At 48.3% G+C, this 18,936-nt stretch overlaps 1 protein-coding gene across 1 annotated transcript in view; it reads right to left on the reverse strand.

The window, feature by feature from the left end:
* Positions 1-18,936, reverse strand: part of HSPA4 (heat shock protein family A (Hsp70) member 4) — a 506,168-nt gene that overhangs the window by 20,818 nt on the left and 466,414 nt on the right. The window contains exon 17 of the mRNA XM_069244722.1: positions 14,496-14,615. Coding sequence (XP_069100823.1) covers positions 14,496-14,615 — 120 coding nt within the window. The remainder of the gene's footprint in view (positions 1-14,495; positions 14,616-18,936) is intronic.

Consider the following 18,936-nt stretch of genomic DNA (forward strand, 5'->3'; position numbering starts at 1 on the left):
CCTTCCAAAGAACTCTGCTCCAGCGACGCCTTCCAAGGGACCAGCGACCTCTGAATCCTCTGAGGACTGCCCTGCTTCGAAAAAGACAAGAAACTCCCGAGGACAGCGGACCTGCTCCAAAAAGACTGCAACTTTGTTTCAAGGAGCAGCTTTAAAGACCCTGCAATCTCCCCGCAAGAAGCGTGAGACTTGCAACACTGCACCCGGCGACCCCGACTCGGCTGGTGGAGAACCAACACCTCAGGGAGGACCCCCGGACTACTCTACGACTGTGAGTACCAAAACCTGTCCCCCCTGAGCCCCCACAGCGCCGCCTGCAGAGGGAATCCCGAGGCTTCCCCTGACTGCGACTCTCTGAAACCTAAGTCCCGACGCCTGGAAAAGACCCTGCACCCGCAGCCCCCAGGACCTGAAGGACCGGACTTTCACTGGAGAAGTGACCCCCAGGAGTCCCTCTCCCTTGCCCAAGTGGAGGTTTCCCCGAGGAAGCCCCCCCCTTGCCTGCCTGCAGCGCTGAAGAGATCCGTTGATCTCTCATAGACTAACATTGAAAACCCGACGCTTGTTTCTACACTGCACCCGGCCGCCCCCGCGCTGCTGAGGGTGAAATTTCTGTGTGGGCTTGTGTCCCCCCCGGTGCCCTACAAACCCCCCCTGGTCTGCCCTCCGAAGACGCGGGTACTTACCTGCAAGCAGACCGGAACCGGGGCACCCCCTTCTCTCCATTCTAGCCTATGCGTTTTGGGCACCACTTTGAACTCTGCACCTGACCGGCCCTGAGCTGCTGGTGTGGTGACTTTGGGGTTGCTCTGAACCCCCAACGGTGGGCTACCTTGGACCAAGAACTGAACCCTGTAAGTGTCTTACTTACCTGGTAAAACTAACAAAAACTTACCTCCCCCAGGAACCGTGAAAATTGCACTGTGTCCACTTTTGAAATAGCTATTTGTCAATAACTTGAAAAGTATACATGCAATTGAAATAATTCAAAGTTCCTAATGTACTTACCTGCAATACCTTTCAAACAAGATATTACATGTTAAATTTGAACCTGTGGTTCTTAAAATAAACTAAGAAAAGATATTTTTCTATAACAAAACCTATTGGCTGGATTTGTCTCGGAGTGTGTGTACCTCATTTATTGTCTATGTGTATGTACAACAAATGCTTAACACTACTCCTTGGATAAGCCTACTGCTCGACCACACTACCACAAAATAGAGCATTAGTATTATCTATTTTTACCACTATTTTACCTCTAAGGGGAACCCTTGGACTCTGTGCATGCTATTCCTTACTTTGAAATAGCACATACAGAGCCAACTTCCTACAGAGGGTCCTCGCTGATGAGCCTAAGGCTGCTCGACCACACTAACCCCTATGAGAGTACCTTGGGTTTGGTAGAGCAAGCCCATGCTCACTAGTAAGAGAACCACTGGGCTCTGCACAGTATACCTCATTTTGACATACTATATGAAGAGCCAGCTTCCTATATCATGGTGTTGAAGAGGGACCGATTATATGGCCTCTGCGAAGAAGGAATTGTAATTCTTGCCTGAGAAGTGTTGCATGTTCCTGTGAAAACCTGAGTGTGAGGTAGGATGTTGGGCTGTGTGTTAAGGAGATCCAGGCAATAGCCATATGAGATAATGGCTAGTACTCATTTGTCTGTAGTGATGGTATTCCAGATCGGGTGAAAAAAACAACAAACTGTAGTCTGCCCCCTGTCAAGTGTTGTGTGGTTGGAGAGGGAGGGGGTGTTATTGCGACTGGTCCTTGGTGTAGGCAGGCTGGGGCTGTTTCTGTTGGGAAGTGGAGAGATCTGTGGAGGTGGATTTATATCTGCCTTTGTAGACTGGGAGACGAAAGAAGCCCCTGGGCATGGAAGTTTGTAACACTCCCATCGCCTTGGCTGTATCCGTGTCCTTTTTCATTTTATCAAGGGTAGAATCTACCTGCAGTCCAAAAAGGTGCTCCTTATCAAAAAGCATTTTTTAGACACCCTGCTGGACCTCTAGTTTGAACCCAGAACACATTATCCATACATGCCCTCTAAGAGGGATGCTGATATTAATCACCCTAAGTTCCATATCTGCTGCGTTGAGGGCATAGCAGTTGGAGTTATTTCTGATGGCCTATCCTTCTCTGAAAATTTGCTGACCTCTTTTGTGATTTTTTTTTGGGAGGTTCTGCAAGAGTTCCTCCATTCTGTCCAAAAGGGCTCTACATAGCAGGCCAACAGGGCTTCAGAATTGGCTATACACCATTTGTTGGCCACCTGTGCTGCAACCCTCCTCCCAGCAGCATCTATGTGATTGCTATTTTTTTCAAGGGGGGGGGGGGGGGGGGGAGGGGGCAGGGTCAAGTGTTTCCAACAATGGAGCCAGGTGGTACTATTAATGAACAAAGTGTAAAAATATGGGTTCTGGTTTCAACACCCCCACTCCACTTTTTGCCTGGTTTTTGATGTCTACAGGTCAAAGTTTAGGCTGCCCCAAAAGTGCACCACCAGCAACAAAGGGCAGGGTGGGTGCAGAGGTCAAAGTCGGCATCAGGTTTGCAATGGAATCATATGAGGACTAGTTGGGACTTGGTAGAAAAGAGATTGCAGATTAAGTACCTGTGGTTTCAGGGCACAGGCTGGAGGGGGTGGGGGGGACGGGGGCAGGGGAAGAGGGGGGGGGAATGGGTGGTGTCACACCAAACACACCCTCAGTGGCACAGAGACGGCTGGATACAAACAGAGCTGGGAACCCAATGCTTTTCAATATGGGACCCCCGGGGTCACAAAAGATGCTGCAGGCTGGGCCCAGGGGGTTGGCTCCAGGAACCCAAATGCTGGACAGTCATGAGAGGTACCTGCTGGACGTCACTAGATCGTCGGTCAGATTCCCCAAGGCCAGGGGGCGGCGGGGGTGCAGGGGCCTTCTTGTGCATCACGGAATTTTTGTCTGATCGGGTCGCGGTCGGAGTCTGAAAGATCCTCTGGATTCAGGCTGCAGGCGCAGTCATGATGGCAAGGAGGGGTCGACCCAGGGTGGACTCGAGGTTGGAATCACCTGGGGACCTTCTCTAGACCAGTGGGCCACCTAGACCTGGCCCATGGAGTCAGGTGCAGAGGGGGCAGGGCTTTACCTTTTTCTCCCCACCAACACACACAATACATGCTGCAGCCGCCCCTTACGGACCCTCACTGGCCACAGAGTCCTTGGGACCATTGGAACCTTTTACAAGGGACTTAGATGTGTGCCAGGGTTGTACCAATTGTGGAAGCAATAGTATAGTTTAGGGAAAGAACACTGGTGCTGGGGCAAGTTAGCATTAATACCAGGCAAAACGTGGGTGGCTAACTAACCATGCTAAAAGGGGCACTTTTCTACAACTTCCCTGGCAACCGCAGGTACCTCATGACAACAACGACGAGCTTCGTGGATCCTGCTATCCCACAGACAATGAAAAGGCTCTGCTCACAAGTGGTGGTTCTGTGGTCCTCTCCGGGTCCAACTTGTCTCCTGACCAACTTCGGAGATGGTGGATCCTTGCTGCAGCCACTGGAATAGAACCCCTGTCCACCGCAACTATTGCTCTTGCCAAGGCTTGTTAGCTCTTCCTCCAAGAGATCTTTGAGCTCCTAGAACCCCCTGCCTTCAGGACACTGCAACTTCAGGTTCAGCTTCCGCTCTGCAGTTCCTGCGACATGGGACTCCTGTTTTGTTTTGCTGTTGAGGACTCCTTGCGCCTTCTGCCAATGGGTCTCTTGTGGGGGGCTCTTCTGACTTTGGCTGGCTTTCCTTCTTGCTGAAGGCCTACCCTGACTTACCCTCAGAGGTTCTAGTAACTAGGACATTGCTGGTTCCCAAAAACCTACAATCTTCCTTACATCAGCTATTTGCAAAGGCTTGTTGGTGGTCCGGCTGACCCACTGATCCTCCTGCAATCCAGCGGCCTATGTGGGACAGCTCGTGGACAACCCCAAGATTCCCTTGCATCCTCCTGGACTCCGCAGCTGGAATTCTTCCTTCACCATCCATCAGGAACTTCACCTCCAAGAGCGTGGGCATGGTCTATCTGCACCAACCGGACATCTCCGTATGGTATGGACACCGTTCTTTTTCAGGTTCTTCACACCCAGAATCAAACCTTGGGTTCCCCTGACCTAGTACACGGGTCGCAACAGCAACTGGACAATCAAAGCCTCCAGTGATTTGAAAGAGGGTTTCTGACGCCACTTCACCCCTATGCACCTGAGCTCCTTAGTGTAGGTATGCCATCCTTCTGGGTAGACAAAGGTGGGGGCACTCTCCAACTTTCTTGGTGCCAACTGGTTTCCTCTGGGAAGGGTCCATAAAAATCCAACTGCAACAGTCCTGTGTTAGCCAATGGAACACCCGGCTGGATGACAGCTCTGCACCCGAGCGCCTGCGGGATTTCTAGTACTTACCTCTGGCAATTCCCTACAGCCCCAGCCCCTGGGATCCTAACACACTTACCTTGGTTGGGCACCTACATTCTTATACCACTCCCCTCGCCCCCTTAATAGGGCATCATGCATTTCTATGCTTTCTGATTGCTGTCAAGTGTATATTTTGTGTGTTGATATCTCAAGGTGGAGATGGTATACCGATGTTAGTATGGTCTTAGTGTTGTAATAAAGAATACTTTATTTTTGCAACAATTAGCGTGATTCTTTCTTGTGAACAGCTACTGACTGACTAATGTGGTATTGCACGTGATTAACACTTCTCCTAGATAAGCCACAGTTACACCTAGACAGCTCTTGCTATCTGGACACCGAAACACTATCACTAAGAGCTGCGTGCCACACCATAGGAGTACACCAAAAACTGAGCCACCCGCCTATAGTAACCGTCATAAAGGTGCTACTTTCCTACATCAAACATGTTGGAACCATGCAACTACACCAATTCCAGTGCTAGAGCATGATACCATGTAATTTGGGGATTCCTTAGAGCATTCCCCATATCTGTCTGTGCAGGCTTGTAGGGTCTGCGTGCAAGCCATTGCTGCTGCCGACCCAAGACACTGTTCTGCCCCCCTCTGCTGAGCTTAACTTGGGCAGGGAAAGGCAGAACAAAGAATCTCCTGTAGAGGACAGGCGTTACAAACTTTCCTTTAGAAATAAGTGTCTCTTGGCTAGGGTGGGGGTGCTCCCGAGTGCCACCAGACTGCTTTGAAGAGAACATTTGGTGCCCTCTTTGCAAAACTGGTTTTCTCCAGGCTTGTAGGCCCAGGCTCCCGCTCTGGCACAAAAACACACAAAGGACAGGGGAGACCACCCTCCTGCCCAGCTCTTCCTCTACGGAGGTGCACAGTGCTCTGCCAGGCGGCCACTTGATTCTGCCATGTGGGAAATAAGATGAGCAGAGGCCAAAGGAAGCATCTGACTGGTCAGTCCAGCAGAGTAGGGTCCCTGACCCCCGATAGATGGTTCAATGCAGAAGTCGTTCAACCCCCTTCCTAGGTCACTTAAGGGCTCCCATGAGGGTGGAACCCTAGATTTTCCTGCAAGATTCTTCAAGATACTTCTGCCACCTGGACACTGGATTCTGCTCCTGGACTTCACCGGGAACCAAGAGAATTTCTACTGGCTCTACTCCTTGCTGGGGGCTGGCCCTGACTTACCTGTAAAATTTGAGTCCCTTGGACCTTGCTGGCCCCCCCCCCTTCTTCAACTTTGCTTGCACCTCTTCTCTTGCATTTGCCAAGGCTTGTTGGTGGCCCCGCTGGCCACTGACCATTCTGCAGTATGACAACCGGCATGGGTCACCTTGTGGACAACTCCTAGGATCCTTCTGCATCACTCCAACTACATCGCCACAACAACCTTTAAACAGGAAAGCATCTACAAGAAGGGTGGTCATTGCCCTCCTGCACCCCCTAGGCATCTCCAGGTGGTCTGGACTCTGTCCCCTCCTTCAACAGGTCCTCTTCATCCAGAATCCATGCCTGGGGTCCATCAACCTGGTCTACAAGACACAACAGCAGCTGGACAGCTGAGTTTCTGATTGACTTCAATGGAAGGTTCCAACACAACTTCACCCCTCTGCACCTGGGCTTCCTGGTCTAGGTACTCCACTTCTTTGGGTATCCAAGGGTGGGGGTACTCTCAAACTTTCATTATCCCAAAAGGATTTGTCTTGGCCTTCTAGGAAGGGTCCTGAAACATGAAAACTCCAACCATGACTTCTCCATGTAATATTATGCACAGCTGACCCATGGTAACATCTCTGCACATGGGCGCCTGGGGAATCCGTGCTACTTACCTCTGGTGTTTTAGTACTTCCACAGGCTCCAAGATCCTTAGGTGTCAGTATTGGTTACTTGTGACATTCTCATCTTTTTTTTTTTTTTTTTTTTTAAGTGCGATCGAAAACAGTAAAGAAAACGAAGAATTGTGCCAAACTAAGTTGAACACCGAGAGGAGGCACACACGCCACACCCGACAGCAGAGAGAAAACAATCTAACAGAGTTGATTGCCAATGAGCAACATCACCAAGAGGAAGAGTCACTTGTCCTTGTGACTCGAAAGACTTTCTCGAAGAAAAACAACTTGCACAATCCAGATCCAAAACTAAAAGGCAGGGGTATGCAAAGCAAGTGTACCTATAGTCACACATGCCATCGAACACTGGGTTACTACTAAATCGTCAGTCAGTATCACCCAGACTAACAGATATACAAAAATAGTCACACTTTTGTTGTGTATATTGTAAACTGGAGAAAATGCCCTCAATTTATCACTTGACGTTTGTAAGATGGGGAGATTAAGAGTGCCTTCAAAAAGATTTCTCCCCCTTACAATTTCAAACATTGCACAGCTGAATAAATTAACTACAATTAGAACATAAAACATCGTGGGCACACACAATATGAACTTTGTGATTTTACAAGCTTTAGCATTCCCTAAATTGAAGCATGCTTTGTATCAGACAGAGAAAAACAGCTAATTGACAATCATGGTTTACCAAAGAAAAAGTGGTGGAGGTATTGGGTGTCCCCATTGAAACCTATTGGAAACCCGATGCCTGTTTGCACTCTGCACCCGGCCGCCCCTGTGCCGCTGAGGGTGTACTTTCTGTGCCTGCTTGTGTCCCCCCCCCCGGTGCCCTACAAAACCCCACTGGTCTGCCCTCCAAGGACGCAGATACTTACCTGCTGGCAGACTGGAACCGGGGCACCCCTATTTCCATTGAAGCCTATGTGTTTTGGGCACCACTTTGACCTCTGCACCTAACCCGCCCTGAGCTGCTTGTGTGGTAACATTGGGGTTGCCTTGAACCCCCAACGGTGGGCTACCTTGGACCCAACTTTAAACCCTGTAAGTGCTTTACTTACCTGTGAACTTAACAATTACTTACCTCCCCCAGGAACTGTTGATTTTTTGCAGTGCCCACTTTTAAAATAGCTTATCACCATTTTTGCCAAAACCGTACATGCTATTGTGATTATTCAAAGTTCCTAGAATACCTGAGTGAAATAACTTTCATTTAAAGTATTGTTTGTAAATCTTGAACCTGTGGTTCTTAAAATAAACTAAGAAATGAAAATGTCACTTACCCAGTGTACATCTGTTCGTGGCATCAGTCGCTGAGATTCACATGGTATGCATGAGCTCGCCATCTGGTGTTGGGTCGGAGTGTTACAAGTTGTTTTTCTTCGAAGAAGTGTTTTCGAGTCACGGGACCGAGTGACTCCTCCTTCTGTGCTCATTGCGCATGGGCGTCGACTCCATCTTCGATTGTTTTCCCCGCAGAGGGTGAGGTAGGAGTTGTACTATAGTAATAGTGCCCGCGCAATGAAAAATGTAAGTATGTACCTATTAAAGGATTAAGTAATATATATACAAATGTACAAAATTGAAGGTAACTTCTGAACTGCTACAGGCTTCCGGGGAGGTGGGTGGGTCCATGTGAATCTCAGCGACTGATGCCACGAACAGATGTACACTGGGTAAGTGACATTTTCAGTTCGATGGCATCTGTCGCTGTAGATACACATGGTATGCATAGACTAGTAAGCAGTTAGTTCCCCATAAGCGGTGGTTTAGCCTGTAGGAGTAGAAGTTGTCTGAAATAGAGTTCTTAATACAGCTTGACCTACTGTAGCTTGTTGTGCGGATAGCACATCTATACAGTAGTGTTTGGTGAATGTGTGAGGCGTAGACCAAGTGGCTGCCTTACATATTTCCTGCATTGGGATGTTTCCTAAAAAGGCCATTGAAGCACCTTTTTTCCTTGTTGAATGTGCCCTGGGAGTAATGGGCAGTTGTCTTTTTGCTTTAAGGTAGCAGATTTGGATGCATTTAACTATCCATCTGGCTATACCTTGTTTTGATATTGGGTTACCTGCATGAGGTTTTTGGAATGCAATAAATAGCTGTTTAGTTTTTCTGATGTTCTTTGTTCTGTCAATGTAGTACATTAATGCTCTTTTGACATCTAATGTATGTAGTGCTCTTTCAGCCACAGAATCTGGCTGTGGGAAAAAAACTGGTAGTTCTACCGTTTGATTTAGATGGAATGGTGAAATAACTTTTGGTAAAAATTTTGGATTAGGTCGTAGGACGACCTTATTTTTATGTATTTGTATAAAAGGCTCTTGTGTTGTGAACGCTTGAATTTCACTTACTCTTCTTAGAGATGTAATGGCGATGAGAAAGGCAACTTTCCAGGTTAGGAATTGTATTCCGCAAGAGTGCATGGGTTCGAAAGGTGGGCCCATGAGTCTTGTTAGAACCACGTTTAGGTTCCATGAAGGAACAGGTGGTGTTCTTGGTGGTATAATTCTTTTAAGCCCTTCTATGAATGCTTTGATAACTGGTATCCTATACAAGGAAGTTGAATAGGTAGTTTGCAGGTATGCAGATATTGCTGCAAGGTGTATTTTAATAGAAGAGAAGGCTAGCTTTGCTTTTTGTAAATGGAGCAAGTAATTTACTATATGTTTTGGAGTTGCGTCTAGTGGTTGTATCTGATTATGATGGCAGTACCAAACAAATCTTTTCCACTTACTTGCGTAGCAGTGTCTAGTGGATGGCCTTCTGGCCTGCTTTATGACTTCCATACACTCTTGGCTAAGTTGTAAGTGTCCGAATTCTAGGATTTCAGGAGCCAGATTGCTAGATTCAGCGATGCTGGGTCCGGGTGTCTGATCTGTTGGTTGTGTTGCGTTAACAGATCTGGTTTGTTGGGCAGTTTGATGTGTGGTACTACAGACAGATCTAGCAGTGTTGTGTACCAGGGTTGTCTTGCCCACGTTGGTGCTATTAAAATGAGTTTGAGTTTGTTTTGACTCAATTTGTTTACTAGGTAAGGAAGGAGAGGGAGAGGAGGAAAAGCGTAAGCAAATATTCCTGACCAGTTCATCCATAGGGCATTGCCTTGGGATTGCTTGTGTGGGTATCTGGACGCGAAGTTTTGGCATTTTGCGTTCTCTTTTGTTGCAAATAAGTCTATTTGTGGTGTTCCCCAGAGTGTGAAGTAGGTGTTCAGAATCTGTGGGTGGATTTCCCATTCGTGGACTTGCTGGTGATCTCGAGAGAGATTGTCTGCCAGCTGATTCTGGATCCCCGGAATAAACTGTGCTATTAGACCAATTTGATGGTGGATTGCCCACTTCCATATTTTTTGAGCTAACAAGCTTAACTGCGTTGAATGTGTTCCTCCTTGTTTGTTTAGATAATACATCGTTGTCATGTTGTCTGTTTTGACAAGGATGTATTTGTGGGTTATGATTGGTTGGAAAGCTTTTAGTGCTTGAAAAACTGCTAATAATTCTAGATGATTTATATGCAGTTTTGTTTGATGTATGTTCCATTGTCCTCTTATGTTGTGTTGATTGAGATGTGCTCCCCACCCTGTCATGGAAGCATCTGTTGTTATTACGTACTGTGGCACTGGGTCTTGGAAAGGCCGCCCTATGTTTAAATTTATACTGTTCCACCATAGAAGCGAGAGGTAAGTTTGGCGGTCTAGCAACACCAGATCTAGAAGGTGACCCTGTGCTTGAGACCACTGTGAGGCTAGGCACTGTTGTAAGGGCCTCATGTGCAGTCTTGCGTTTGGGACAATGGCTATGCATGAGGACATCATGCCTAGGAGCTGTAGTATTGTTCTTGCTTGTATTGTTTGGTTTGGAGACATGTGTTGAATGACTCTGTTGAAATTGTGGATCCTTTGTGGAGTTGGCGTTGCTACTCCTTTTGTCGTGTCTATTATGGCTCCTAGATATTGCTGTACTTTGCTTGGCAGAATGTTTGATTTTGCAAAGTTGACGGTGAACCCTAGTTTGTAGAGGGTTTGTATGACTTGATTTGTGTGGTTTGAGCATTGTGTGAGCGAACTGGTTTTGATTAGCCAGTCGTCTAGATACGGGAACACATGTATTTGCTGCCTTCTGATGTGTGCAGCGACTACTGCTAGGCATTTTGTGAATACTCTTGGAGCGGTTGTTAAACCAAAAGGCAATACTTTGAATTGGTAATGTATTCCTTTGAATACAAACCTTAGATATTTCCTGTGTGATTGATGTATTGGTATATGGAAATATGCGTCCTTGAGGTCTAGGGTTGTCATGTAGTTGTGTTTTTTGAGCAATGGTAACACTTCTTGTAGTGTGACCATGTGAAAGTGGTCTGATTTGATGAATGTGTTTACTACTCTGAGGTCTAGAATTGGTCTCAGTGTTTCGTCCTTTTTTGGTATCAAGAAGTACAGTGAATAAACTCCTGTGTTTATTTGTGTGCTTGGTACTAATTCTATTGCATTTTTTTGCAGTAGTGCTTGAACTTCTATCTCTAGAAGCTGTGAATGGTATTTTGATAAATTTTGTAATTTTGGTGGTATGTCTGGGGGGAATTGCAGGAATTCTATGCAATAACCATGTTGGATAATTGCTAGGACCCATGTGTCTGTAGTTATTTTGTCCCATGCTTCGTAATATTGACGTATCCTCCCCCCCACTGGTGTTGTGTGGGAGGGGTGAGTGACGTGTGAGTCACTGCTTGTTGGTAGTGGTTTTGGGGCTTTGAAATCTTCCTCTATTCCTAGGGAATTGCCCCCCTCTATACTGGCCCCGAAAACCTCCCCTGTACTGTCCCTGGTAGGTGGGCGGTGCGGACTGTGAGGTGCTAGCTTGTGTGGCCTGACCCCGAAACCCTCCTCTAAAAGGTGTTTTGCGGAAGGTGTTATAAGATCCTCTGCTCTGCGGGGAGTAGAGTGCGCCCATGGCCTTGGCAGTGTCAGTGTCCTTCTTGAGCTTTTCTATGGCTGTGTCGACCTCCGGACCGAACAGAAGTTTTTCGTTGACTGGCATGTTAAGCACTGCCTGCTGAATTTCTGGCTTGAATCCAGACGTTCTGAGCCATGCGTGCCTACGGATGGTAACCGACGTATTAATGGTCCTTGCGGCTGTGTCTGCTGCATCAATGGAGGAGCGTATTTGATTGTTGGAAATGTTTTGACCCTCCTCAACAACCTGTTTTGCTCTTTTTTGCAGATCTTTTGGGAGATGTTCAATGAGATGCTGCATCTCATCCCAGTGGGCTCTGTCGTATCGCGCTAGCAGCGCTTGTGAATTTGCGATGCGCCACTGGTTTGCTGCTTGGACAGCAACCCTCTTCCCGGCTGCATCGAACTTCCTGCTTTCTTTATCTGGGGGAGGTGCATCCCCAGAAGTGTGTGAATTTGCCCGTTTTCTGGCAGCCCCTACCACCACAGAATCTGGTGGCAGCTGAGAGGTGATGAATACAGGGTCCGTAGGAGGCGCCCTATACTTTTTGTCCACCCTAGGCGTCACTGCCCTACTTTTAACTGGCTCCTTGAAAATGTCCTTTGCATGGCGTAGCATGCCTGGGAGCATCGGCAGGCTTTGGTAGGAGCTGTGGGTTGAAGAGAGGGTGTTAAATAAAAAATCATCCTCTACTTGTTCCGAGTGTAGTTCCACATTATGGAATAGTGCTGCTCTAGCCACCACTTGTGAGTAGGCTGTGCTGTCTTCCGGTGGTGAGGGCCTAGTTGGGTATGTGTCTGGGCTGTTATCAGACACTGGTGCGTCGTACAAGTCCCACGCATCCTGATCTTGGTCATCGTGGCTCATGCGGTGTGAGCTGGCGAATGTGACGGGGTGTAAGTTGGCGAAGCCGGAGTTACAGGTGGAGGCGAGGGAGGAGGTGTTACCTTTTGTGCTGTTTGTTGCTGAGGAGTAAACTGAAGCGTTCTCTTTCGTTTGACAGGTGGAAGGGTACTGATCTTCCCAGTCCCCTGCTGAATAAAGATACGCTTTTGCGTGTGATCCACGTCAGTGGATTGCTGTTCTTGTTCAAATCTATGTTTCTTCATTTGTGAAGACATAGAATGCTCTTCAGTATAGGAGCCTGAAACAGGGTCTGATGTCGCTTTTTTCGGCTCCGAAAACCCTGTTGATTGTTTTTTCGGCTCCGAGGTAACCTTCCTCTTTTTCTGTGCCGAAAATTCTTGGCCTCTATGGTCTTCGGCGCCACTGTCTCGGCGTAGATCCGTGTCGACACCGAACTCTCGGTGTCGATGCTTCTGTTTAGCACTCTCTCGGTCCCGAGGAGGCTGCGTGCCGGTGTCTCGACCGAAGTCGGACGATCTCGACACTGAATGGGCCTTTTTCGGTGCCGATTGTTGGTCACCGAGAATTTGGGTGGAGCCATGGCCGGTTGGCAGTGGCGTCCCCTGGGCCTTCTTTCCTTTTTTAAGTTCTGATCTCGACGTCTTACTCACAGTTTTTGTAGAGTCTAGCTCGTCGGAGTCTGAATCCTGGATGGAAAAGGATTCCTCCTGTTCCTCTTCTGTCTCGAACTGTCGACGCTCCTTTGGCGTGGACGCCATCTGCAGTCTTCTCGCTCGACGGTCGCGCAGAGTTTTTCGGGACCGGAACGCCCGACAGGCCTCACAGGATTCTTCGCTGTGCTCGGGTGACAGGCACAGGTTACAGACAGAGTGTAGGTCCGTATAAGGATATTTGTTGTGGCATTCGGGGCAGAATCGAAACGGGGTCCGTTCCATCGGCGTTGTTCTCCACGCGGTCGGGCCGACTAGGCCCCGACGGGGTGCCGAAATCTACCCCGAAGGGCACCGAAGCGCTTCGATGTTCAACGCGTCGTCGTATGTGTCTATCTCGAACCGGATCGCAACGATACCGTCGAAAATCTTCCGTTTTCAGCTATCTTTCCGTTCCGAAACTCTGAGCGACAGGAACACGTCCGAACCCGATGGCGGAAAGAAAACAATCGAAGATGGAGTCGACGCCCATGCGCAATGAGCACAGAAGGAGGAGTCACTCGGTCCCGTGACTCGAAAACACTTCTTCGAAGAAAAACAACTTGTAACACTCCGACCCAACACCAGATGGCGAGCTCATGCATACCATGTGTATCTACAGCGACAGATGCCATCGAACATATATTTTCTATATAAGAACCTATTGGCCTGGAATTGTCTTTGAGTGTGTGTTCCTCATTTATTGCCTGTTGTGTGTACAACACATGCTTAACACAACCCTCTGATAAGCCTACTGCTCGACCACACTACCACAAAATAGGGCATTAGAATTATCTCTTTTTGCCACTATCTTACCTCTAAGGGGAACCCTTGGACTCTGTGCACACTATTTCTTACTTTGAATTAGTATATACAGAGCCAACTTCCTACAATTGCACACTGGTATCAGTGTGCATTTATTGTGCTGAGAAGTTTGATACCAAACTTCCCAGTTTTCAGTGTAGCCATTATTGAACTGTGGAGTTTGTTTCTGACAAACTCCAAGACCATATACTCTTATGGCTAACCCTGCGCTTACAATGTCTAAGGTTTTGCTTAGACACTGTAGGGGTATAGTGCTCATGCACATATGCCATCACCTGTGGTATAGTGCACCCTGCCTTAGGGCTGGAAGGCCTGCTAGAGGGGTGACTTACCTATGCCACAGGCAGTGTGAGGTTGGCATGGCACTCTGAGGGGAGTGCCATGTCGACTTGGTCATTTTCTCCCCACCAGCGCACACAAGCTGTGAGGCAGTGTGCATGTGCTGAGTGAGGGGTCCCCAGGGTGGCATAAGATATGCTGCAGCCCTTAGAGACCTTCCCTGGCATCAGGGCCCTTGGTACCAGGGGTACCAGTTACAAGGGACTTACCTGAGTGCCAGGGTTGTGCCAATTGTGGAGACAAAGGTACAGTTTAGAGAAAGAACACTGTTGCTGGGGCCTAGTTAGCAGGGTCTTAACACACTTTCAATCAAAACTTAGCATCAGCAAAGGCAAAACGTTAGGGGGTAACCATGGCAAGAAGGCATTTCCTTACAGCATGGTAAAAATATAAAGTGACATTTTACCAACTCTACAAAATCTGAATTTTTGGCCGTCTCAATACAAACATTTTAAATTTCTACAATTAAGAAATATATGTAAGTTGCAACAAACTGCCAATCAAAAATGTTTTTACAAGAATACCTCATTTCTGTAAGACAGGACCACCTTCATGTACTGCTGGATTTGTTTCCCCAGTTCTTCAAATGCTTTTGGCCTCTCTTCAAATTCCTGGAACCGAGTCTTAATTGGCTGACCCATATTCTGAAAGGATAACAGTCACGTAAAATATTTAATGCACATATGCAAAAGGGAAGCATTTTAACCAAGTATTCTAATAAATTAACCAAGTCTTGGCCTTAAATTATTTTACGACTTCGAATCTTGTCTTACAATGTGAAACTTCAGGAGGCAACTTGAGAAAAGCAGGTAATAGGATTCAAATACTTAATGTTACATCAAGTCTTGACAGAGGCAGCCAGAAACTAGCTTTCTTAAAGCTTATCAACTCTAAACCCTCAGACTTTGTTTTTTACATTTTTTAACATATTTGTATTCAACGTGTTACATAATAGAAAGAACATAATCCATAAGAGGCATTTAGCGTGCCAGTTTCTCCATAGCTGTCGGTTTATTCTGCCTGCTGAAAAAAGTTATTTCCACACTGAAGATGATAGAGGAAAATGAAGCCAACCATGTCTGTACATGTATTATAAAAAAAGGTAGCATTAACTATATAGAAAAGCAGCCTTTTTGGCACAGTTAACCCCCTCTTTCTGCCTGGTATCTGATGTAATGTCAACTGAAAGTGCACTTGAATCCTTGTAACCAGGTCCCCCGTGCCAGATCTATTTCCCTGGAAACTGCAAAGTCTTTTCCACAATTCGCAAAACCTTTAGTATCTCTGTGTAAGGAAATGCCTCCTTGGCATGGTTACCCCCTGATGTTTTGCCTTTGCTGATGCCAAGTTATGATTTGAAAGTGCGCTGAGGCCTGCTAACCAGGCCCCAGCACCAGTGTTCTTTCCCTAACCTGTACCTTTGTTTCCATAATTGGCACACCATGGCATCCAGGTAAGTCCCTTGTAACTGGTACCCCTGGTACCAAGGGCCCTGATGCCAGGGAAGGTCTCTAAGGGCTGCAGCATGTCTTATGCCACCCTGGGGACCCCTCACTCAGCACAGACACACTGCTTGCCAGCTTGTGTGTGCTAGTGGGGAGAAAATGACTAAGTCGACATGGCACTCCCCTCAGGGTACCATGCAAACCTCACACTGCCTATGGCATAGATAAGTCAGCCCTAAGGCAGGGTGCACTATACCATAGGCGAGGGCATAGGTGCATGAGCACTATGCCCCTACAGTGTCTAAGCAAAACCTTAGACATTGTAAGTGCAGGGTAGCCATAAGAGTATATGGTCTGGGAGTCTGTCAAACACGAACTCCACAGCACCATAATGGCTACACTGAAAACTGGGAAGTTTGGTATCAAACTTCTCAGCACAATAAATGCACACTTATGCCAGTGTACATTTTATTGTGAAATACACCCCAGAGGGCATCTTAGAGATGCCCCCTGAAAACATACCCAACTTCCAGTGTGGGCTGACTAGTTTTACCAGCCTGCCACACACCAGACATGCTTCTGGCCACATGGGGAGAGTGCCTTTGTCACTCTGTGGCTAGTAACAACGCCTGTACTGGGTGGAGGTGCTTCTCACCTCCCCCTACAGGAACTGTAACACCTGGCGGTGAGCCTCAAAGGCTCACCACCTTTGTTACAGCGCCCCAGGGCACTCCAGCTAGTGGAGATGCCCGCCCCTCCGGCCACAGCCCCACTTTTGGCGGCAAGGCTGGAGAGGATAATGAGAAAAACAAGGAGGAGTCACTGGCCAGTCAGGACAGCCCCTAAGGTGTCCTGAGCTGAGGTGACTCTCACTTTTAGAAATCCTCCATATTGCAGATGGAGGATTCCCCCAATAGGATTAGGGATGTGCCCCCCTCCCCTCAGGGAGGAGGCACAAAGAGGGTGTAGCCACCCTCAGGGCTAGTAGCCATTGGTTACTAACCTCCCAGACCTAAACACACCCCTAAATCGAGTATTTAGGGGCTCCCAGAACCTAGCAAGATAGATTCCTGCAACCTGAAGACGAAGAAGGACTGCGGACCTGAAAGCCCTGCAGAGAAGACGGAGACACCAACTGCTTTGGCCCCAGCCCTACCGGCCTGTCTCCCCACTTCAAGAAAAACTGCAACAGCGACGCGTCCCCCAGGGTCCAGCGACGCGTCCCCCAGGGTCCAGCGACGCGTCCCCCAGGCTCCAGCGACCTCTGAAGCCTCAGAGGACTACCCTGCATTTAAAAGGACTAAGAACTCCTGAGGACAGTGGCCCTGTTCCACAAAGACTGTAACTTTGCAACAAAGAAGCAACTTTTAAAGACCACACGTTTCCCGCCGGAAGCGTGAGACTTTCCACTCTGCACCCGGCGCCCCTGGCTCGACCTACGGAGAACCAACACTACAGGGAGGACTCCCCGGCGACTGCGACCCTGTGAGTAGCCAGAGTTGACCCTCCTGAGCCCCCCTCAGGGACGCCTGCAGAGGGAATCCAGAGGCTCCCCCTGACCGCGAATGCCTGCTTCTAGGATCCCGACGCCTGTTAAAGACACTGCACCCGCAGCCCCCAGGACCTGAAGGATCCGACCTCTAGTGCAGAAGCGACCCCCAGGTGGCCCTCTCCCTTGCCCAGGTGGTGGCTACACCGAGGAGCCCCCCCCCTCCCTTGCCTGCCTGCTTCGCTGAAGAGACCCCTGGGTCTCCCATTGAAATCTATTGCAAACCCGACGCCTGTTTGCACACTGCACCCGGCCGCTGAGGGTGTGCTTTTTGTGCTGACTTATGTCCCCCCCAGTGCCCTACAAAACCCCCCTGGTCTGCCCTCCGAAGACGCAGGTACTTACCTGCTGGCAGACTCGAACCAGGGCACCCCCTTCTCCATTGAAGCTTATGTGTTTTAGGCACCACTTTGACCTCTGCACCTGACCGGCCCGAGCTGCTGGTTTGGTAACTTTGGCGTTGCTCTGAACCCCCAACGGTGGGCTACCTTGGACCCAACTTTGAACCCCGTAGGTGGTTTACTTACCTGCAAAACTAACCAACAATTACCTCCCCCAGGAACTGTTGAAAATTGCACAGTCTAGTTTTAAAATAGCTTGCCATTTTTGTGAAAACTGTACATGCTGTTTTGCTGATTCAAAGTTCCTAAGTTAGCTAAGTGAAATACCTTTCATTTGAAGTATTACTTGTAAATCTTGAACCTGTGGTTCTTAAAATAAACTAAGAAATGAAAATGTCACTTACCCAGTGTAGGAAGTTGGCTCTGTATGTGCTATTTCAAAGTAAGGAATAGCATGCACAGAGTCCAAGCCCCCTGACTTTTTGCCTTTGCTGATGCTATGTTTACAATTGAAAGTGTGCTGAGGCCTGCTAACCAGGCCCCAGCACCAGTGTTCTTTCCCTAACCTGTACTTTTGTATCCACAATTGGCAGACCCTGGCATCCAGATAAGTCCCTTGTAACTGGTACTTCTAGTACCAAGGGCCCTGATGCCAAGGAAGGTCTCTAAGGGCTGCAGCATGTCTTATGCCACCCTGGAGACCTCTCACTCAGCACAGACACACTGCTTGCCAGCTTGTGTGTGCTAGTGAGGACAAAACGAGTAAGTCGACATGGCACTCCCCTCAGGGTGCCATGCCAGCCTCTCACTGCCTATGCAGTATAGGTAAGACACCCCTCTAGCAGGCCTTACAGCCCTAAGGCAGGGTGCACTATACCATAGGTGAGGGTACCAGTGCATGAGCATGGTACCCCTACAGTGTCTAAACAAAACCTTAGACATTGTAAGTGCAGGGTAGCCATAAGAGTATATGGTCTGGGAGTCTGTCAAACACGAACTCCACAGCACCATAATGGCTACACTGAAAACTGGGAAGTTTGGTATCAAACTTCTCAGCACAATAAATGCACACTGATGCCAGTGTACATTTTATTGTCAAATACACCCCAGAGGGCACCTTAGAGGTGCCCCCTGAAACTTAACCGACTATCTGTGTAGGCTGACTAGTTTTAGCAGCCTGCCACAAACCGAGACATGTTGCTGGCCCCATGGGGAGAGTGCCTTTGTCACTCTGAGGCCAGTAACAAAGCCTGCACTGGGTGGAGATGCTAACACCTCCCCCAGGCAGGAATTGTCACACCTGGCGGTGAGCCTCAAAGGCTCGCCTCCTTTGTGCCAACCCAGCAGGACACTCCAGCTAGTGGAGTTGCCCGCCCCCTCCGGCCAGGCCCCACTTTTGGCGGCAAGGCCGGAGAAAATAATGAGAAAAACAAGGAGGAGTCACTGGCCAGTCAGGACAGCCCCTAAGGTGTCCTGAGCTGAAGTGACTCTAACTTTTAGAAATCCTCCATCTTGCAGATGGAGGATTCCCCCAATAGGGTTAGGATTGTGACCCCCTCCCCTTGGGAGGAGGCACAAAGAGGGTGTACCCACCCTCAGGGCTAGTAGCCATTGGCTACTAACCCCCCAG

Source organism: Pleurodeles waltl, chromosome 7 (assembly GCF_031143425.1).
Source record: "Pleurodeles waltl isolate 20211129_DDA chromosome 7, aPleWal1.hap1.20221129, whole genome shotgun sequence".
NCBI classification, from domain to species: domain Eukaryota; kingdom Metazoa; phylum Chordata; class Amphibia; order Caudata; family Salamandridae; genus Pleurodeles; species Pleurodeles waltl.